At 38.1% G+C, this 22,910-nt stretch overlaps 3 protein-coding genes across 5 annotated transcripts; all 3 read left to right on the top strand.

Annotated features, from left to right (window-relative positions):
- Nucleotides 1–1,266: 1,266 nt before the first annotated feature.
- LOC122652438 (metal tolerance protein 10-like) lies at nt 1,267–4,045 on the top strand. Its single transcript, XM_043846174.1, has 6 exons — nt 1,267–1,448; nt 1,561–1,673; nt 1,775–2,020; nt 3,200–3,280; nt 3,369–3,599; nt 3,695–4,045. The coding sequence occupies exons 1-6, from the start codon at nt 1,271–1,273 to the stop codon at nt 4,040–4,042; spliced, it is 1,197 nt and encodes a 398-aa protein (XP_043702109.1). The 5' UTR covers nt 1,267–1,270; the 3' UTR covers nt 4,043–4,045.
- A 1,745-nt stretch (nt 4,046–5,790) lies between these two features.
- LOC122650158 (eukaryotic translation initiation factor 3 subunit A-like) lies at nt 5,791–16,580 on the top strand. Of its 3 annotated transcripts, none has more exons than XM_043843479.1 (14): nt 5,791–6,026; nt 6,229–6,328; nt 6,842–7,323; nt 8,390–8,605; nt 8,736–9,104; nt 9,209–9,238; nt 10,186–10,413; nt 10,604–10,765; nt 12,082–12,303; nt 12,417–12,623; nt 12,736–12,942; nt 15,159–15,239; nt 15,705–15,906; nt 16,122–16,580. In XM_043843479.1, exons 2-14 carry the CDS (start codon nt 6,283–6,285, stop codon nt 16,556–16,558), a joined length of 2,889 nt encoding a protein of 962 aa, XP_043699414.1. In that variant the 5' UTR covers nt 5,791–6,026; nt 6,229–6,282; the 3' UTR covers nt 16,559–16,580. The 3 variants fall into 3 exon arrangements, with proteins under 3 accessions (XP_043699414.1, XP_043699412.1, XP_043699413.1); XM_043843477.1 differs by having other exon boundaries at nt 6,224–6,328; XM_043843478.1 differs by having other exon boundaries at nt 5,791–6,034; nt 6,224–6,328.
- Nucleotides 16,581–21,033: 4,453 nt separating this feature from the next.
- LOC122650160 (RING-H2 finger protein ATL74-like) lies at nt 21,034–21,742 on the top strand. The gene has a single exon (XM_043843482.1). The coding sequence runs from the start codon at nt 21,042–21,044 to the stop codon at nt 21,639–21,641; it is 600 nt and encodes a 199-aa protein (XP_043699417.1). The 5' UTR covers nt 21,034–21,041; the 3' UTR covers nt 21,642–21,742.
- The last annotated feature ends 1,168 nt before the right edge of the window (nt 21,743–22,910 follow it).

The following is a 22,910-nucleotide window of genomic DNA, read 5'->3' as shown; positions in this document are numbered from 1 at the left end:
CAACATGGATCATTGCCCTCCAATAGACTATCTGAGGTTATATAATACATATATATATATATATATATATATATATATATATATTTTATATATAAATAAATTATATTTAAAAAATAAAAAATAAAAAATTAAATATACAAAAAGACAGACAGCCACCTAGGACCCCTTTAAAACATGCTTAAAAAGGGAAATGAGAGGCCCCTCACAAAAACGGGACATCCCCCTTAACCAATCTACAAAGTTCCTTTGGGACGTCAACCAGTTGGAGAATAGTCTCTACCTCACCCGTAGGTAAGGAGCAATGTAATCTGCTGGTTGATTCACCTCCCTCCATACATTCTTATATTCCACCGAAGAAAGAGAGGCACTCAAATGGTGGATTTTGCTCTTCTACCACTATAATGCCCAAGGACCTTAATCTTTCCATTTAGCATGTCCACAACCAATATGGAATCTAACCAAATTGACACTTCACAGAAACCTTTTTCAATATATAAAGTCATACTCCGGAAGATAGCGTACAACTCCATAGAAAGGACTGATCTATCTACACTCACACTTGCAAAAGCAATAATGGGGAAACCCATAGCATCACGAATCAGCCCACCATAAATTGTCTTTTCTTGGGATAGAGAATCATCACAATGCAAAACAAACATAAACTGAAGAGGTCGAAACCATGATCCTTCAGAACAGTAGAAATCCAATGCACATTAATTCCCTAACTATCAATCAAAAACTGATTTCTAGAGGTGTAAGTCCCAGTAAGAGAAATGAAGGTACATCTTGAAAGCACATCTTCTTTAATTGCAGTAATAACTTGGGGTCTTGTTCTTGTCTTATACTTGGTACACGGCCCAAACTACGAATGTCATTCCTTACAACCTCTCTTATGGTCATTTTAGGCTTACCCCTAATTCTTTTAGCTCCCTTCAATATGGCTCATATCCTTTATAGAAGTGTGTTGGAAAAAAGTGATTCCTTAAGATATTGGTTAGTTGAAGAATTAGGTACTCCACATACTAATATATAGGATGTCATGCTTATGAACAGATAACTAGTTTATAATACTTGAATAAGAAATATGAATGATAAATATTACCAAGTTTGTCCATAAGTTAATGTCAGCTTAACAACTTGAGATGATAAGAAATTTTGTTTTGTGGTTCTTGTACGTAATTAAGCTGTAATTACGTGAACATTTTAAAATGAGTTCTTCTATATAAGGACATCGTTCTTCCTTAAGTTCTTCCACATAAACTCAATGAAAATGGTTGGAGGAGTTCGTACTGATTCCTTGGACTACAGAACAGAGCTTCTATCTCCAACTCCGGAGGAAGAAACAGTTATCGGATCAATTGGGCAGTCTTGGAAGCTCAATTTCGACGATTTCCGGTTACCGGAACAACAATCCTCGCGAATCGGTTTTGGAAAATTATTTACTCTAAGTAAGCTCTTGTCTTTTTTAATTATCTTAATTAATTACTTATCTTGAAGAGTAAAGGCCAAGCTCTCATATGTGTTGAATTTTACTTGGACTTACTTGTTCTTCATCTGCAGGGAAAAAAGCAATGATTGCCAAATACTACAAGAAGCAAGAAAACCTTGTGAAAGGTTTCAATGAAATGGAGAGAATGAGTGAATTGGGTTGTTTGCCTGGAAGTCTCACAGAGGTTTATTGAATAGAATTGGTTTTCTTCTCTTCAATTTGTTTCTCTTTAGTTCAATTTTTGAATTCTCTCTTCTTACAATATAAATTAAACATTCTCTGCAGGGTGAAGAGAAAGAGCTTGCAAAGAGTGAAAAGACAGCAATATATGCATCAAACATAGCAAACTTGGTGCTTTTCATAGCAAAAGTGTATGCTTCGATTGAGAGCAGATCCTTAGCAGTGATTGCATCTACTTTAGATTCTCTTTTGGATCTCTTGTCAGGCTTCATTCTATGGTTTACTGATTATTCCATGAGAAATCCCAATCAGTATCGGTATCCAATCGGCAAGAAGAGGATGCAACCAGTGGTAACACATCCAATTTTAGTTGTCATTTGAAAACTTATATATGTTTCTTTAATGTTGTCTAAAGATCACAAGCATAACAACCCCCTACACCCAGGGTTATAGGTATTGGTATCGGTATCGGTGCCTATATCGATCAATGCCGATATTGATATGGATCAGCCCATGTTTGCCCGTATCAGGTGTAAATTCATAAAACAACCACTCTTTGGCTGGTACGTACTCCCGATCTATATAGGTAATGACGTAATGTATTGGTATCAGGTACTGGTGGTATTAATAAATCGGCCGATACAATACCGATACCTTAATCCATGACCATCCCACCCAAAAAACAAAATACAAAAGAAAGGGTTGTGCTGGAGCTGCTACAAACTACAAGTGGGAGCTTAGACTAGTAGACCACACAAAGGTTATGCCTGGTTGCAAGTAAAAAGGAAAGGATGTGAAGTGAAATTGGCTTAAAAAGGGAAAAATAAATTTTATAATCTTTACTTGATTGATTGTGCAATTTAAAATTCTTTTCATAGTTACTAAGTATAGTTTGGGATTTAGTTCTCTGTCCGGCTGCTTAGTACACATTAGTGTCTTTCAGCGTATGTCTATCTCTCTCCTCCTACAATAGTAGCAAATATGTCATTTTATAGAAGAGACGAGAGTGATAGACATATGGATGTGCTAGCATACGCTATGCAGCCTGGCAGCGTTCTTTTCTCTTTATAATTTGTAGAATCAGTTTTTATTTTATTTTCATATCCAAGCTCTCTCTCTTGCTCAAAGTAAATGAAAGGGAAGAAAAGAGAAGAAAAATAAAACAAGTTTTGAAAAGAAAAATAAGTTCTTAATGATTGTATAATCAACTTAAAATTCTTATCATAATTGATAATTATATTTTGGGAGAGGGTCATAGGCACAGGGGACACCGAAGGGGTATGGGGGTCATTTCAAAGGGGGAAGAGAGAGAGAGAGAGAGATAAACACAGGGGTGCATGCTAGCTCACGCTACATGGGCAGTGTGCTCAGTCTTTTCCTTCATATTTTTTAATATTATGTTTATTTTACTTTTCAAATCAAAGGGATGTGATTGCAAAATAAAGTAAAATTGTAAAAGACCAAAACATTAATCTGATTTTTCATGTGGTTAATTAGTTTAATTGATTTTGCTCGATCTCTATACTGCAGGGCATCGTTGTTTTTGCTTCAATAATGGCAACTCTAGGGTTCCAAATATTGTTAGAGGCTGTGAGGCAACTCGTTGAAAAGGTTTTTGATTTTGATCTATTTTTTAGATTCAATTTGCAACATATCAAGCATATATCATTTGCTCTAAATAACCACCGATTCGTTGCAGTCCCAACCAACTTTAGACCGTAAGAAGGAGAAATGGATGATAGGGATAATGGTTTCGGTTACAATCGTAAAATTTGTGTTGATGATATTTTGCCGAAGATTCAAGAACGAAATTGTTCGAGCCTACGCTCAAGATCATTTCTTTGATGTCATTACCAACTCAACCGGTTTAGTATCGGCTGTCCTGGCCGTTCGATATTATTGGTGGATTGATCCCAGTGGAGCTATATTAGTAAGTCTAAATTCAAATATTAATCACAATCTAATCTTTAATTTGTAATTGTTCTTCAAATTTAGTAACTTTTGAGATCCATATTACTAATGCAGATAGCTTTATACACAATGGGTACATGGGCAAAGACGGTTATGGAGAACGTATGGTCATTAATAGGGCGAACGGCGCCTCCCGATTTCATATCGAAACTAACATATTTAATATGGAATCACCATGAACAGATCAAACATATTGATACAGTTAGGGCTTATACATTTGGATCTCACTATTTTGTAGAGGTAGACATAGTCCTACCAGAGGACATGCCTCTAATTCAAGCACATAACATTGGTGAGACACTTCAAGAGAAGCTAGAGCAACTCGAAGAGGTGGAGCGAGCTTTCGTTCATATGGATTTCGAGTTCACTCACAAACCAGAACATAACACCAAGATCAAGTAATGAAGATGATGCCCTGTCATGGTGAGCCCTTATTTTAAAGAGGGGCTTGATTCATTACTGGAATTGGAAATCTCAAACCAGATGAGATACATTCTCTGAAGCCAAATAAATGATACCTAAAGAACCATTTTTTTGTTTAGTTTTTTGTTTGGGGTGCAAAGAACCAGTTTGTGATCACCATAGTTGGGCTGGCTTATTTTCTGGGTTTGTATTGGACTCCTTTTGTTGTAATCTTATATGTAGATGGTTTCATATGTTCTGAAATTATGAGTGGTCTTGATGGGCATATATGACTAGTGGAGCGAGAGAGAGAGTAACTGCTTGTTTGCATTATAATGGTGGCTGCCCTTAATTCTTTTAAGAATAGAAAAAAGCTATTTATATTTGGACCCTTTGATTAGCATGGAAAATGATATTTTTGATCTTGTACAATCGAAGTTTAGGGTCATATCACCTGTGGAGAAGAGATTCATGGGGAAAAGAAAACTTAATCTAAAGAAAAATGTCGAAACAAAGAGATTCTTAACAATTTATCATCAAACAGAATGCTTCTAATCCTTTCAGTTTCACTTGTTAGAAAATGTGTCTCTTTGATAATATATTTTGTTCTAACGAAGAAATATGCTAAAAAATCAATCGACGATGATTTTTAGGATGGACATCATCTATCCCATTAGTATCAGTATCGTTATCAGTGTCACCATTTACTGATATGGATACAACATAATTGATATGATCAATAACCCTAAAGATAAAATTTTCTTTTTGAATTTATATTATGGGTCTGATGTGGGTCGATACGATCCAATCCATATCGTATCAGTATCAATATAGGCAGTGACCAACACTACCAGTCTACCACCAATACCTATCTATACCCGTATTGGTAGTGCCGCTTTAGACCCATTTTTTAGGTTAAATTGGTTTGTCAATTGGTTGGTCAATCGGTTTTAACTGGCTGGGCTGATCTAGGTCCTGAAATAGTGGTGGACACCCTACTTTTGGTAGTTTTATAGTTTTATTGCTACGCTTTGTGGGTGGAGTGTGTTAGTTTCTTGTTCATTAAATGTGAATGGAATCATGACACAGGGGTGTTCATATGAACTAATTGATTTTAAATCTTAAAATCAATTTCAGTTAGTAATGGGACGGTCCAGTTCTGGTTCTAGTCGATCTCAATTTTTAATCGGTTTGAAAACTTCATCAATCAATTATAAGACAGGAGGGGTATCCGACTTTAGGCCGATTAAATCTCCCCCGGGCTCATCCATGACCCCTGCACTATGCATGAACCGGGAGCTTCTAGGCCCTAGTGAGCCTCAGGCAGGTGGCCCCAAGAAATTATGCAACGACGAAGGTTTGATCACAAGACCTCGCTTCCTGAGGCAGAGTGGAGTCTCATGTCCCCTCCAAGCCAACTGCGCTAACCCCTTGGACAAAAAAATATTTTTTAATAACCCATATAACTAAACTGCCAGTTAACAGAATCAGATCAAAACAATTCTTTTCTTATTGGTCCACCTGTTTATCCCGAACTGAACGGACCAATCCAACCGTTTCACAACCCTAGCCTGGCCTGACCTGCCACAAAGCAGAACGAAAGGCCCATCATGAAGAACCCTCTCAGAACCGGCCAGCCTAGAAATACCACTCCTAGTCCTACCATTAAAAGGATTTATAAACAGTTTCGATATTCGAAGCAAAGCCAATCCAAGGATTTATAAAGGGTTTGGTTTCGCTCTGTATCAGATCTTTCGTTATCTCATTCCGTTTCGTTCGTCTCGTTGTCTAATCCACGGCGACAGCTTTCTGCAATCGAGACTAGACACTGGAAAAGAAGAAGATTAGAGATCAAACGTCCTTCCTATTCTACCTTTTTTCGTTATTTTTCTTCAAATCATCGAGGTACTTGGTCTTCGTTTCGTGCATTAAGGCTCGAAGAAACGAGGTTCTAAACAATAGCTTCTGTTCCACCTCCACCTCTGTAAGTCTTTTAGTGCGAACGAGCATTCGATAGTTAAAACCCTGATCTCTGCACTTTTAGCTATTATGTAATCGTTGGTTTCGACTTTCAAGTGTTTTTTTAAGATCTATTTTTTTTTTTCTTCTAATAAATCGCAGTTTTTCCTTCTGCTTGTTCTCTTGCTGGATTGAAATAACGATACATATGGTTTTGTATAGATCAGGTTGTCCTAGCCTGCTTGCATTGGGCAGGCGAAAGAATTGATTGATTGACATTCATGGCGACTTTTGCGAAACCAGAGAACGCCCTGAAGCGTGCCGAAGGTTGGTTACTTAAAAGTCATTTTTGCCTTTGTAAATTAATGTCGTTTCTTGAATGGTTTGCTTGGGCTATGAGTTCCTATGAGTTTACTCTCAAGTTTTTTTCTTCCCCTTTCCTCTTTCGCTTTGCATTGAGCATTGTTTAATTCACTGTTATATTTGATATTAGGGGGGGGGGGAGCAGGCATAGAAAAGTACATTATTTTATCGATAATTGAGCATTAGCAAAGCTGTTGTGTGCATAATGTTTAATGCACATGGACTACGATGAAAACATGAGATCAACGTAGAATTCTAAATATGTTAATAATTAATCAAACCTTGGCACTCCAACAATCAATGTGTGAAGAGCCTCTGAGCTGCTTTTACATAGTTGCATGATCTGGATTAGGTCGTCGTCGGTGGAACTAATCTTTGATGATGTAATTATTTGTCTATTCCATTTGTATTCATGTACTTGATTATTATTTTAATCTTTTAGATCTAGGACTGAATTTTGTTCATGCATGGGGGCAGAGTTAATCAATGTTGGACAGAAGCAAGCAGCCCTGCAAGCTCTTCATGATCTGATCACTTCGAAGCGGTACAGAGCATGGCAGAAGACACTTGAGAGGATAATGTTTAAGTATGTAGAGCTCTGTGTGGACATGCGAAAGAGTAGATTTGCCAAGGATGGTCTGATCCAATATCGTATTGTATGTCAGCAAGTGAACGTTAATTCATTAGAGGAGGTGATCAAACACTTTATGCACCTGTCCACTGAGAAAGCAGAGCAAGCTCGAAGTCAAGCTCAGGCCCTGGAAGAAGCTCTGGATGTTGATGATCTGGAAGCGGATAAGAGACCAGAAGACCTAATGCTAAGCTATGTCAGTGGAGAGAAAGGAAAGGACCGGTCTGATCGTGAACTTGTAACCCCATGGTTCAAATTCTTGTGGGAAACCTACAGAACAACGCTTGAGATTTTGCGTAACAACTCAAAGTTGGAAGTACTTTATGCGGTGAGCTGTCTGCTCTTGTATATAATTTCATTTTTAATGCTGGTTTTTGCAGTTTAACTGTTTCTTGTTTCACAGGTCCCTGGGTCTTGTTATTTTTTTTGTTGTCTTCAGTTTGTGTAACTGCACACTGGAACTTGGAGGTCCAGAACTTGGAATCCTTCCACACCTCAACCTGTTGCTTTGGTCTAAAATTGAATCAGGCCCAAAACTCAACAAGGAAAAACTGATTTATGTGGAAAATTTTGTTGTCTTCAGTTTGGTCAGTTTGAATGATGGAAGTTGAAACTCCTGTCAGTTTAGGATAACTAAATGATTTAAGATCAGTTTAATACAAGCTATCAGATTGGACTTCCATTACCTGATAGAATTCCCTTGCTTCATTGGAACTCATGCTCCCTAATTTAATGTGGATATCTAATTTCCTTTTGGTCATGGGAAATAATCGGGATGATTATAGAACTGATCCCATGATTCCCAATTTATACTGCCTGATCCAATGTAAATCAGATTTTGTTACGTAGTCTAGATTATAATTATATGCTAAAAGAATTGTATGTCTGTCCTGATGAAATACCTTGTCTACATCTATTACTTTAACCTTTTAATTTAGGGAGTGTTTGAATGACACGTCTACAAGTGTATTTAGAACTTTACACCTTTTAATTGCCCCTTCTCTTATTCTCAAAAGGTTTTTAAGATAGGGATATAAAAGGGTTTTCAAAAATAAGTTCAAAGTGACACATCATTATGTCATTATCAAAAGGTATCATTGTCATGTACATTTTTCGAGCACACATATGAAATGACACTGTTACTCTCATTGGAAAAAAATTGTCTCATACCAAAAAGGCAAAACAGTAAGGTTTCAAATTATTTGACACCTTGAGGGGTGTCAATAATAAAATCCCTTTAATTTATGTAAATTTACGTAACCAATTGAGAAATTGAATGACAAGCAGTCCATTATGGCATATCTGAACAAGTATCATCTACATAATGAACTGTAATTTTTAAGAGTTATTATGTTGTAGGAAAATTAGGATCTAACCCAACTTATTTTGTGTAGATGACGGCACACCGGGCTTTCCAGTTCTGTAAGCAATACAAACGGACAACGGAGTTTCGCAGGCTATGTGAAATAATCAGGAATCATCTGGCGAATCTTAACAAATACAGAGACCAGAGGGACCGACCTGACCTGTCTTCTCCAGAAAGCTTGCAGCTTTATCTTGATACAAGGTGCGAGCAGCTCAAGATTGCAACTGAACTCGAACTTTGGCAGGTATCTGCTGCTGTTCTCTCTCTTGATTGCTTCACCCCCTGATGTAGGATAGGTAGATCATGTCATTAATGCAATTTCTTTACTTCTATCTGCTTGTGTTTCTTATTTTTGCTTTCTCTGATGTCTGCAGGAAGCTTTCCGTTCAGTTGAAGATATTCATGGGTTGATGTGCATGGTTAAGAAAACCCCCAAGCCATCCTTGATGGTTATATATTATGCTAAACTAACGCAGATATTTTGGGTTTCGGACAGCCATCTTTATCATGCTTATGCATGGTTCAAACTTTTCATACTTCAAAAAAATTATAACAAGAATTTAACCCAGAAGGATTTGCAATTGATAGCATCATCAGTTGTTTTAGCTGCGCTTTCTGTGACCCCTTATGATCACATGTACGGTGCATCCCATTTGGAGCTTGAAAATGAGAAGGAGAAAAATCTGAGGATGGCCAGCCTTATAGGGTTTAATCTTGACCCTAAACGCGAGAGCAGGGAAGTGGTAAGGTGATTTACGTATTATAATTCACTTTAACCTTTCTGTTGCTAGCTCATATTGCATAGTTTTATTCTGTAATTCTACCAACAAATATTTTTTTTCTCCAGCTCTCAAGGTCTTCACTTCTTCCGGAACTGGTAAGATTGGAAATTTCTATTTTTCTTCTATAATTTTTTTTTTTTGGGGATTTCTACCACCCTGTTCTCCCCCCCCCCCCCCAAAAAAAAAATAAAAAAATAAAAAAAAAAAAAAAAAAAAAATAAAATTAAAAAAAGAAATAATGGGCAATGACATCCATGTGTTAAAGTTAGTGAAATCATTGATGTGAATGAAGCATGAAAAGAAACACTAGTGTTTTGTCAATCCAGATGAGTTCAGTTCATGTCATACAGCTGCTGGATTGGCTTGGTTTTGTTTGGAACCTTCCAAAGGTTTAGATTCATGGTCCTCACTGGGTTGTCACTAATGCGGTCAGATTTTCCTCTATTTAGGTTCACTTGTCTACTACTGAAATTTGTGATGCATCGGGTTGTTTATTAGTTCTTTTAGGATATTTGGTCCATAATTTTGTCCTTGATTGGATTTGGACCACTAAATTCTTTTCTATCTCTAGGAGATTAAAAAAAAAAATTATTTTGAAGTCACAATGGCTCCGTTCGATTGCAAGGGAGATAAAGGGACAGGGAAATGAAATCAAATCAGAACAGAAGTGGAAATTTTTGTAATCATTATCTCTCATGATGGTGTAACTAACTCCAAAACATTCCAAATTTGGTTATTAAATACCACTTTACTTTGCACTCAAAGGCCTTCAATTTGAAAGTTAAAATAAAATTTTCAGCGGGAAAATATATTTTTACCAAATATGGTAAGAGTTTTAGGTAGGTTATACACTCTTGATTACAAAACTTCCCTTTACTTTCAACCAAACGGAGCCAATTGGTTTTTCTGTGCTGCCAAAACTGGGATTGCATTTAGATATGGTCTATGGTTGTTCTCCATTCTTAAAAGATTATTTTATTTCATATGTAGAATGACATTATGAGTATCTCATGATATTGGTTAACTTGGGTATTAAATACAGGTTTCGAAAGGCATAATGAACTGTGTAACTCCAGAAGTAAAAGAACTTTACCATCTTGTAGAGCATGAGTTTCTCCCTTTAGATCTTGCTTCTAAAGTCCAGCCACTATTAACCAAGATTTCCAAACTTGGAGGGAAGCTTGCCTCTGCATCTTCTGTTTCGGATATACAGCTCTCACAGTATATTCCTGCCCTTGAAAAGCTTGCTACTTTGAGATTGCTACAACAGGTTCCCATTTGTGTTAGCTTTTCTATTTTTTTATTTAAAGTAGTTAATCTAATAATTATTATTATTATTTTTTCCGGGTACACGTATATAAGTTGATCTAACAATTTCAATCTCAGTGCATACCTTCTTTTCTTTTGGAACGTAGGGTGGGGGATTTGCCTTCTTGACAGGTTGCTTTCTGCTTTTCCAGGTTTCCCAGGTTTATCAGACGATGAAGATTGAGGTGCTATCTAGGATGATCCCATTTTTTGATTTCTCCATCGTGGAAAAGATTTCTGTTGATGCTGTTAAATATAATTTCATCACCATGAAAGTTGACTATAAGAAGGGTGCTATTATATTTGGTAATGTGGTGAGTTCATTTGCTCTTTCAATAAACAAAAAAATTTGATGCTTTAATTCGTGTTGAAAATCGAAATTTTATCTAGACTTGCAATGTGATGAGGTGAAATTCTAGGGAACACACAATCATACATGTGCCTTGCATACTGGTATGATGGACTTACTATTCAAGGATCACTGGATCAATCAGGATCGACCAGGGCTGATCCAATCCCAGTTTCAGTTTAGCTTATTTTAATCAAGGATCGGGTGATCCTCTGAATCCAATCTGGCTTAAAATCCATCAGGGCTGATCAGATCTTGGATCAAATTCAAAATATTTGTGCTGGACAGATTTTTGTGGTGTAAACACGATAAGACCCATAGGAAAAGATAAAGTGCTATGTCAACTGTTTGTATGATAGTATAATCATCATTGCCGTCATCCCCATCAACATCAGGAAGCAGTCCCTTCTATTTAGGGTTAGAAATATTAATTTTCTTTACCTTCTCTTCAGTATTGCCGTTTATTCAGTTGTTTAAAATTCAAATGACAATTAGAAATGGATAAGCTCTGGACACTTGATGATTGCGGAAATTTTTTTGGGATTTCAAGAATAATGCTATGATTGGTACCAAATTAGCTTTATTGGTTTTCGAAGTCATACACATTGGAGTACCATTCTTGATTTGGCTGACTGTTTTTAGCAGGAATCCACACTTCAACTCCCCTCATAGTTTAATATATAATGTGGCTGTGGTCAATTTGTTTCTCACTCTGATATGAATCTGCTATTTTCTTTTCTTTCCTTTCCTTTCCCAACTAGGTATTGTGGAATATAGGGTCCTTGTATTGTTGCCAAAGACATGTTTCTTCTGCAATGGAATATTGCCATTTCCCATTTGAGACAGAATTGTAGAAATTTCTGTATTGAGCCTTATTCTGATAAACTTACTTGTGTTAACTATATCACAGTTCAAGTTCGCCAAACTCTTTCCCCTCCGTTATTGTTGGTGGCCATTATCCACAAAGACATACCACTCAAATTCACTTTGAAGACTTGCATGAAACTGAAAACCAAGCCTTACCGTTATCACTTGGGTGTCATTCACTTTAATCCTGCTCCACCAGTCCACTTTATCTAGGACCTTGTCTTCCATTAATCTTCAAGCACTGATGTATGCTTTCTTACCACTTCAACCCAAGTCATTTTTTTACCTCTCATTCTCTTTAACTCCTTCAACTTGCTGCATATCATGCCATGCTCAAAGGCACAATACCTGCCAATAATCTTGTTCATGCATTTATTTCCTCAATATTGTCACTGACATTGGGATTTTTATCAGGACCTTGAATCAGACAGGCTTCGAGATCACCTTACCATTCTTGCTGAATCTCTTCATAAAGCAAGGACCCTGATTTATCCTCCAGTGAAGAAAGCATCCAAATTAGGTGAAACTTTGCCTGCTTTAGCCGAGATTGTGGATAAAGAACACAAGCGGCTTCTTGCTCGGAAATCGATAATTGAGAAACGCAAGGAAGAACAAGAACGACACATGTTGGAAATGGTAATAACTCTCTTTTTGTTTGTGTGAGAATAGATAACTTGCAACTTGATGGATCTTTCTTATTGGAAGTGAATAAATCATTTCCATTAAAGTCTTTTATTTTAATTCTTCAGGAGCGCGAGGAAGAGTCGAAGAGACTAAAAATACAGAAGATAACTGAAGAGGCTGAACAGAAGAGACTTGCGACTGAATATTCCCGAAGGGAGGAGCAAAGGATTCGCAGGGAAATTGAAGAGAGGGAACTTGAAGAAGCCCAAGCTATGCTTCAGGAAGCAGAGAAACGTGGTAAAAAGAAGGGAAAGAAGCCAGTCTTAGAAGGAGTGAGTTTATTTTATTTGCTGTTTTCCCTTTACATATACGTACTGCGTTCTATTATGAACAGCCTTTTCTTTTCTTTCCAGTATGCAGTTTGAAAATTGTATGTCTTTGCAGGAGAAAGTGACCAAACAGACATTGATTGAATTGGCTTTGAGTGAGCAACTGAGAGAGAGGCAGGAAATGGAGAAGAAATTACAGAAGCTTGCCAAAACGTTGGATTATATGGAAAGAGCAAAAAGAGAAGAGGAGGCACCTATGATAGAGGCTGCATATCAAAAGCGGTTGGTGGAAGAAGAAATACTTCATGAGCGTGAGCAGCAGGTATGTTCTAATTTTTCCAAATTTTTTGGTCCAACTGTTTTTAATGGGTTTGATACAGGGGTCCGGTATGGGAATATATTGAGTAGTACAGATCCACCTGACCCTCAAAACTTAGGAGATGGGTACATGTGCCTAAAAATGGTATGGGTGTTCTGACTTTGGTTAAAATGTGTGAAAGAAACGGGGTTTAATGTATCAAAAAGGGACGTGGGTGTTCAATGTGTAAGAAAAGAATGGGATAATATTCTTCTCCTTCACAGACATGTCTGAACTACTGAAGGGTGTCTCTAATGAATATGCCCACACCCATACCCAGGTCATGTTGTGTACTCTTAGGTGCTTAGTGGGTACATGAAGTGTCTGGTTAACAAGTGCAACAAAAAAACATGAAAAGGTATCTTCATGAACTTATGAATTTGGTGGGTTGCTTACAATTTTGTAATAACAATGCACAAAAAAATGATTGATACAAGTAGTTGGTCATCAGGGGATTTCCCCTAAGGGTGCTCACCTAGAGGATCTTGTGCCAAAATATAACACGCTAGATTTTGAGAATATAGTGCTTGGATGTTTTGTAATGATACTTTTCCAGTCGGGGTTATTTGCAATTCTTCATAACTGTTGTCCTTAGTTGCCATTAGGTTAATGTCCTTGTAATTATGCAAAATTCATATAATAAATAAACATTATGGATTAATGGTTAGACTAGTATAGTTTAGCCATACGGCCGGCTTTTTCTTCTCTTCTCTGTACCAAATTCTAGTTTCAGTTCTTGGATTTGATACACTAAAAATTAGAAAGATAAAGAAAATAGTTTTTTTAGCTAAAATTTGATAAATAATCAGCAAAAGGGGAAGGAGTCTCAACCTGTGAATTTACTGATAAAATCTATCAAAAAGCAAAAGAAAAATAATAAATCTCATGGATACCTACATGGAGTTTCATGTGGGAAGACATTCAAACCTTCTAACCTAGACTATTTAGTGTTTCTCTTTGCCTAGAGAAAAATAAAGCCTGGGAAAGTAAAAGGAAAAGCATACATCTTCGGGCTTAAATTGAAAGTCTTCTCCCTGAAACAAGTCTTGTGTATAATGGAAGGATATAGAGGAGAGAAACATAATGAAGGAATTTAATGGATAGAGATTCAAACCTCTATGATCAGTCAAGCACACAAGACAGAAACACTGACACACTGTGTGTGTGAAAACAGAGCTACGTGTTTTGGTGGCATGTGTGTGTGTGTGTGTGTGTGCCTCTGATACAAGAATATTGAGTTCAGTTCCAGGTCTCTCAAGGATACTTGAATTGGAGGCGTTTTATTATATTGGTGTACTTAAATCAAGTGGAAACCCCAAAAAAATGCAAATATGGAAAAGGGGACTGGGGTGGGGGTGAGGAAGCACCAAAAGCAAAAGGGTAGAAATGAACAACAATCAACAGTGAAAGCTACTAAAATGGATGAGCAGGTATCTAAGACGTGGAAGAGAGAATCAAAATGAGAAGTTTGCTTAAAAAATTCTTGTTCAGGTATGTAGGGATCCTTGATAAAAGTTATATGAACATGTGATTAACATACTGAAGGCTAGGATCTAACACATAAGGAGTCCCACCTAAAAGAGACAAGAATTAGATCTGACTGAAATTGGTTGAACTTAGTCGTTGGCTCCGCCTCCAACCAACCCCATTTTATTCTCTCCATTCAACACACACACACACACACCCCATTGTTCTCAACGGTGACTAGGTGACCCATGCCGTTGGAGGAGTGTTTAAGCGACAAGCGCACACCTAAGGGGCCTAAGCGAGCATTAATGATATATGTAATATAGCAACCATAATTTTATATAATTATGTGTATATGCAACATAGAAGCCATATCAATTCAATATGATGTAATTATGCTAGTAATGGCATAATATGAGAAAACCAACATATGATACACAAAGCATAGAATATAATATATAAGCATATTCATAAAAAACTAAAGCAATAAATATAATTCAACGTATACTCATGAAGTGTCAACAAGGCGTTTTGCCGCCTTGGACCCAAGAAAGAGCTTGGTCGCCTAGGCGGTGCTACGCCTTGACACCTATGACACACACACACACACGCATGCTCAGATGCAACACACAAAGAGACATATTTGACTGTCCTCTTTGATTTTCTTATTATTTCTTGAACCTACTAACTGGAATCTCCATTCTGCGTTGCAGCAAGAGATTGAGCTGAGCAGACAGCGATATGCAGGAGACCTACTGGAGAAGAACAGGCTGGCTCATATGTTGGAACAGAAGGTTTGTTTATTACCCCTTACCTCATCACCTTGTATCTGCAATTTACTTGAGTTAGTCGTTGGTGCGTGAAGGTGTTTTCATAGCCAAGATCTAATCATCATACGAGTATAAATCTTAGTCCAGTTCGGTCTTTGGGGAAGGAATGGAGTTTTAGTTGTGTAATTTTCTTGTTCTGTTAATTGAAGTAGCCTTTTGCCAACTTTTTGTAAACGTGAGTTGCCCAGATAAATGGATTGGTTTGCATGGAAGTTTTCTGGAAGATGGAACAACCTCGTTGGGTTGTTAGACAAGTGGTTTTCTGAAAATTGGAGGGGGGGGGGGGGGGGTATCAAATCAATTGTTACTGGTTAATGGCCAGAGTGAATTTTGCAGGGCTTGAGCATAATTTTTAACCTATTGAGTAATCTGATTTTCGTTTTTTACTCCAATCCAATTTATTGTTTCTGTATCTTCTTGTTATTGCAGAAAGTATTCCAAGAGAGAATTGTCAGCCGTCGAGAAGCTGAATTTAATAAATTGAAGAGGGAGAGAGAGGAACGAATCAGGCAACTTCTGCAGGCACGGAAGCAGGAGAAGGAGACTAAGAGGAAGTTTTTACTTCATCTCAAATCTGAAGAGGAGAGGTTGAAAAAGTTGGAAGAAGAGGAGGCTGCCCGGAAGCATGAAGGTATTTTTCCTGTGCTTGTACCATGCCTTTATCCTACTTAGGTCTGTTGTTTGAGGTAAATTGAAATATAGTTCACTGGGGAGAAATCTGAGGAAGCTTTGCACCTCTACCTTGAGCACATATGGGATCAGGTTCCTGGGGATGGGGCTGACTATTTCAGAGTTTGTTTCTACTACATCTAATTGGTATTTGGTTGGAATTTCATGGATTTGCAGAGCTTGAGAGGCGAAAGAAGGAAGAAGTAGAACGTCTAGCAAAGTTGAATGAAATTGCTGAAAAGCAGAGGAAGAGGGAAAAGGAATTGGAAGAGAAGGAGAGGCTGATGAGAGAGTCTCAATTGGGAAGGTTAGCTGAGCCGCCAACTAGGCCTGTTGATCCTCCTGCAGGGGTCCGCCAGCCAGAACCTGTAGCTGTAGCTGTTGCTGCTGCACCATCTACTGGGAAATATGTTCCCAGGTTTCGTAGGGAGAGGACAGAGGGCTCTGGAGGTGCTCCACCTTTGGAACCTGATCGGTGGGCCAGACAGGATGATCGTCCATCCCAATCCAATGAGAGGTGGCGTGGTGATGACCGTCGGTCCTCATTCGGGAGTGGTAACTCAAGGCCCTCCACATGGTCATCATCCAGGCTCCCTTCCCGTGGTGGAAGTTGAGCTGAACGCTGACTGCTGATTCTTTCACCCTCATGTTGGAGTTGTAATAGACAATCTGATGAAGAAAATTTTCCCCATGAGAGAATTCCCCCCCCCTGGTTATGAGGTGTTAGCTTTCTTTGAGGGAATTAATGAGGGATGGGGGGAGGGGGTTTTTTATTTTTTTATTATTTTTTTTAAAGTTATAACAGTTTCATATTCCCCTAGGAGTAAAAATCTATTTGGCTTGTGACTAAAACCAAAATGAAAAAAAAAAATTCTATTTGGCCCAGTTGATAATTGCCCTAACTCCTCCCACCATCTAAGGAATGGGGGTGGGGAAGAAAATATCTGCTTCCGGGCAACCATGCGAGTTTTCCTCCCCAGTAATTTGTTCTTAATTTTTATGCTGCGTTTGGTAACATTTCTGTTCCAAAACCAACGTTCTTTGCTTTATCATCTTTTATCGTTTTTATTTTGAAAATCAGTGTTTTGCCTTTAAAATGATGTTTGGTAAACTTGTTCCAGAACTGTTTCAGAACAGAAGAACATCAGATGAGACGTTTGGTAAAACATGTTCTAGAACATCTTTTACCAAAATAATCAATTATTATAGAAAGCGCCATCCTATGTACTTGTTTGATTTATTTTATTGTGTTTGCCTTTCGTAGTTGCAATTACCATTTCCACATATAACAATGAACAAATGGGAGATTACAACTAAATCAGAGAGTGCCATCCGAATTTAGGGATAATCATTGTCCTTGAGTGCCACTTGAATTTGGGGATTTTAAAACCCTAGGTTCGATTTTTTTCAATTGAGTGTATTTGCAAATTGTATTTATTCGTATGGAATTGTGGATTTTTAAAGCCAATGTTCGAATTAGAAGATGTACAACAATTAGGTCATAAAATTCAGGGGAAACAGAAGGGAGAACACAATGTTAATGTTAATTGAGTAGAAGAATAAAAGGCAACAAGGAGAAGCCATGTTTCGGAAGAAGAAAGGAGAAATTACCTGCTGTGTTGAAGGAGATGCAGATGCGAGGTAGCAGGCGGTAGCGATGGAGAGTTGTAGGTGACTCGAATTCCCTTTTCCTATAGTTTATCTCACTCGAGCCTTGGCAATAAGGGGTTTTTATCAGGAACTAGTTTTTTTAATTCAAACCTTTTGTTCCCCCCAGATCTTTTTTTCTAATTTGCAAAACATGGTGCAAAAGGTGTTCCAAAATAGATCAGTGTTATCCCTTTTTTTTTTTGTTTCATTGGCACAGAAAAACATCAAAAACGTTTCAATAGAGTGTTACCAAATGCGGCCTTAATAAGTTTTTGAAAAAAGAATCAACCAAATAGATTAATATAGGTTTTACTATTCAGGCCCCATGGTTTTTTTTTTTTTTCAATGAAAGAAAAGAGATCTGCTTAAAAAAAAAATTGAAAGAACACAGAGTTATGAACTGAAAATCCAATGCTCCTACATCCCCTGGGAAAAGTGCTTTAGTCCCACATCGGAAAACTATAAGAGTTATAAATGGTATTTATTATATTACCTTCTTTATCTCTTGAATTAAATCGGAAAAGGAAGACATTCTGCGGTGTATATGCGAGGATGGCGTAGCCATCCGCACACGCGCACCTCAGCGTGTGCTGTAGAGGTGTACTTAGCACTTAGCACTTAGGTACGTTCCGTTTGATAGGATATGACTGTTGTGAACAGGTTCGTTTTCTTTGTCCCTAATTCTTTGGTGAGATTGTGGTTTCTTGACACGGTAAATAGGGATGTTAGAAAAACTCTATTTGAAGAAGGAATTCAAAGAGAATTGTCTAATTTAATACATCACAAATAAAGATCCAGAAAGTGCTGTACACTCCCAAGGCCACACCTCGTATGTCCTTCTCTTTCTGTAAGTATCAAATCAAACGATTTGAATCCGACCAAGCCTTTCGATATGCCTTGATCCTTTGAAGGAGCCTTTTGGAATCTGTAGGTTTCTTGACACAGGTAAATAGGGGATGTTAGAAAAAACTCTATTTGAAGAAGGAAACTTCAAAGAGAAATTGTCTAATTTAATACATCACAAATAAAGATCCAGAAAGTGCCTGCTACACTCCCAAGGCCACACCTCGTATGTCCTTCTCTTTCTGTAAGTATCAAATCAAACGATTTGAATCCGACCAAGCCTTTCGATATGCCTTGATCCTTTGAAGGAGCCTTTTGGAATCTGTATCGATCTCATCTCCTGCAACTCTATAATCAAGTTACAAGAAAATAAACTTGTTCATATATACAATAAGAGTTGCCCAACCAGCCATTTTGCTCGAGACCTCAAACTTGCCAGCAAAAGCTATCGCTAGAGGAGACATAGATTAATTTCGGTGATACCAAATAAAATATAAATAGATGGCAAGCACACCAAAGAACCACTGTAAATCTAAGAGAGTGAGATGACCTTCATTAAATATGAAAAGGCACATCTCTAAAATTGAATTTGTCCATAAGGAGCTTTGTTTGAAGTCTCAGCTCCACCAACATCCCATAGTCATTGAAAAATTTGTATTCCTTTAAATAATTTAAGATCCCTAAACAAACCATGTAAAATTGATAGGGCTTCCATGACGGTAATAGAAATGAAAGGCTGATGAAGGGGTAGCCCTGCTGAATGCCCTCTAGAAGGTTCAATATTCTCAAAATAATTATCTTCTAGGGCTCATGTTCTCTGTGCTGCGGCGCAGGCTACGTCCAGACATATGAGCCTACCACTTAGGGGGCAGAGTGATCATTGCGCCCACCCCCATGTGTCTGGGTGCAGCCTGCACCCCGACACGGAGAACATTCTACCTTTAAATAAATACGAAATGGACGAAAGTAAATGACCAACTAAATCACACCACTTAGTAGCAAACCCGAGAAATTTGAAAACGACCCTAATCAGCCCCCACTCTAACCTATTATAAGCCTTAACATATCTAAATCACACCACTTTAGTCCATATTATTGACTTGACTTGTAAGATGCTAATGTAAACGAGCAGCATGTAGATACTTCTCCCAATTTAAATTAGTCAATTATATATGTTTCTGTTTTAGCTTTACCTTTACGTCTTCTAAAATCCAACCAGGTGGAGAGCTAGATGGAAAGTGAGCCACACATAAACCACAAACACACCAAAAAGCGAAATAAAGAAACACATTATCTCTATGGTGGTGGCATTTCTCCATAATTTGATGGCTACTTTATAACAAGAGCAGAAAAAGAATTGAGTCTTTCTCCTTTATTAGAGATTACAAGATAAGAAGAATTAATAATCCAACTTATGATAATTACTCTCCTTAAGTGGTTTTACACGTGGCTCTACTTAGACACGACAATATATGTAGGAACCTCACGAAACCTTTCATTGGGTGTAATTTTTCCCCTATGATGATTGGTCCCTACATCGTTTCTAGATCTATTGTAAGATATATAAGTCATGTAAGCCACACTTTTCTCTCTGTGGTCTTCCATAAATGGCCCAGCTTTCATAAAATGTTTTCTGTGCCGCAGCGCAGGTTGCATTCAGATTCATGAACCTGTTATTCAAAGGGCAAAATGATCATTGCGCCCACCTCATGTGTCTGGGCGAAGCCTGCACTGCAGCACATATCTATTGACAAGTTCAACCTATAGCCTTTCACCTTACTTCACTAGCTTGCTATTCACCCAAAGAATCCACCTAAGAAACAACTAATCCGGCCACCCAGTCAAATCACATCATAATCAACTTGTACTTATTGAAGAGAGAGAGAGAGAGAGAAAGAAAGAAGGAAGGGTGTAATTCCAAGTACCTAAATGAGGATGATTTGCAACATGTATATGTCCTTAACCACTGACAGTTAGTTAGTTAGTTAAAATCTTTCATGAAAATCAAATTTCTCTTTTGAGTTTGAAGCTAGGGTTTGCTTAATCTCCTCAAAGTTTTCTACCATTTGCAGATTTTGATTTACTTTAACCAATGAAATGTGTATATTTATGACCCTATTCCCACTATGGGAAACAAAAAAGCTTTCAGCTAAACCTGAGAAGATCTAATGGCTTATCCACTCATAACTTATCAATTGTCATATCCCCATAGTGGCATTGTGGCTTATGCAAATCCTTGCCTTTAAAGACTATCTAGTAAGGTTCTTACTTAGTATCACAGCTCTTTCCAAATGAAGTTTTTGGACTCTCCCTTAAAGCTTTCAGTTTTGTGACCTTTACATGTTCGACAAAATTCCCAAGTAAAGTAAAACCCTTTTTCCTCTTAACGGTTAGAGGTTGGTGTAGTTGAGAGCAGAGAGAGAAAGAGAGAGAGGGGTCCTCCAAGATGCCAATGGCTTTTGAGCGCATAAGGAAAAGAAAAGGGAGGCAGTGGGTTATCACGTAAGCATATCCCAAGCCAAAATTTCCCCTCAGTTAATCAACACTCTTTCTAGAGGTTTTTTTGGCCTCGATCGGCTAGTGTGTTTTCCTTTTGAGGGTACGATGTGGCCACCCTTCCTTCTCTTCTCACTTCAAATCCCTGTCTCTCCCTCTCATCTTCTCTTCTTTCCCTTCTCCCTCTCCCTGATCTCCATGGATAAATTCTTATTACCTCCAACCCAAAGCCCCACTGCAAGCATCTCTTCATCATCAGTAACACCAAATAATGGACCATCTCTGGACTTCAATGTCATCGTCATCCTTGCTGCCATGTTATGTGCTCTAGTCTGTGCCCTTGGCCTCAATTCCATGCTTCAGTGTGTAGTTAGAGGCACCCATCGTGCACTAACCCAACCTGTGGTGTGGGTTGCCTCTCGCCGCTTTAATTCAGGACTCAAGAAGAAGGACATGGTAGCACTCCCTACTTCAACATATGCAACAACCTCCGGTGGTGGCTCGCCAACCTCTACTTCCAATTGTGCCATTTGCCTTGTGGACTTCTCCGACGGTGACCGGATTCGAGTACTACCCAAGTGTAATCACCGGTTCCATGTTGCTTGCATCGATACTTGGCTTCTCTCTCACTCATCTTGCCCTACTTGCAGGCATCAACTTAAGTATAACAACTCCGAAAAGCTGGTCGAGATAGTGACATCTACATGAACTTGTATTACCTTTTATGCAGAGATGATTACGAGTAGTTTTGAGCCTTCTCCAAAGATGTGATTGTGGCTTACTTCTCTAGTAATTGTTGTTTTATGTCTTCAACTTAAGTATCTTTTCTTTCTCTACAAGCATCATTCTTTTATTTGATGTTTGCCTTAATATATAGCAATTTGTAATGGTTAATGTCACTGCAATGCAATTGTGTTTGCATATCTTGTTAATTAAGTTTAAGATTAATTGCACAAGTTGCAACAAAGAAATGCCTTTGTATGAAAGCTACAATTCTGTGATTATGAAAGAGAAGCATATGCAGTGCATCACTAAGTATTGTTGTGATTCTCATTGAAGATTGAGAGATGGAAGAGTGTACAAAAAAACCCTAAAAATAAAACTGAAACAGTTGAAAGGATTCATTATAATATGTGGAGATAGTGAAGTAAAGAATGGGAACCACACACTTAAATGATTCCTTCCCTGTTTACACAATACATGAAGTTGACCTCCAACATCAATAAGGCTTGAAGAAACTTTTCTTGAGTTCGGAGAAGCCCATGATATTATTTGACATTATTCTTCAATACTGAATATCTCTAAATTATCCTTTCCACTCAAGAATGTAAAGGTAATCATTGTTGAAGGGGTGTTAAATGCTAGCAAGGCCCGACCGGTTAAAGCCGGACACCGGATCGACCGGTTAGTAAACCGGGTGCTGGGCCTAACACTATGGAAAGTTATAACAATGTTTGGTTTTAGCCCATTTATGATTTGTCCCAATTGTAGCATCTTTAAGGGCCCATTTATAGTCCGATTGGTCAATTAGTTCCGAGTGCTCTCACGCAATCGAAAGATGTGAAGGTGAACCAAGCCTTGGAGTTTCTGGTTCGATTCTCCTGTCACGTTTACCCTACTTATTTCTACTATAATTGTTTTTTTCACTCTACTCTTCTCCCTTTTTCGGTTTTAAGATTTTGAAGATTGGAGCTCCAAATAGTTTCAGAACAGTACGTGTGGTATACAACTCCAACCTTCTTAACCTTCTTCTCATGTTTGATAGATTCATTTTAGGTTCCACAACCCCCCCCCCCCTCCATCTTTGTCCCCTCTAGGTCTCTGTCCGGCCAGTCCTCCGATGTCTCTAATAAAAGGGGGCACAATGACCAGCCTACCCTTTCCCGGATGGGGTCCACCCCCTTATTACAAGTACTGGGGAATTGGGCTGGGCAGGGAATGTCTTAGGAGTAGTTCCTTCCTAGTTTGATGTGAACG

Source organism: Telopea speciosissima, chromosome 2 (assembly GCF_018873765.1).
Source record: "Telopea speciosissima isolate NSW1024214 ecotype Mountain lineage chromosome 2, Tspe_v1, whole genome shotgun sequence".
In the NCBI taxonomy this organism is placed as follows: domain Eukaryota; kingdom Viridiplantae; phylum Streptophyta; class Magnoliopsida; order Proteales; family Proteaceae; genus Telopea; species Telopea speciosissima.
Note: the sequence above shows the minus strand (reverse complement) of the source record. Positions and strands in the feature narration are given on the sequence as shown.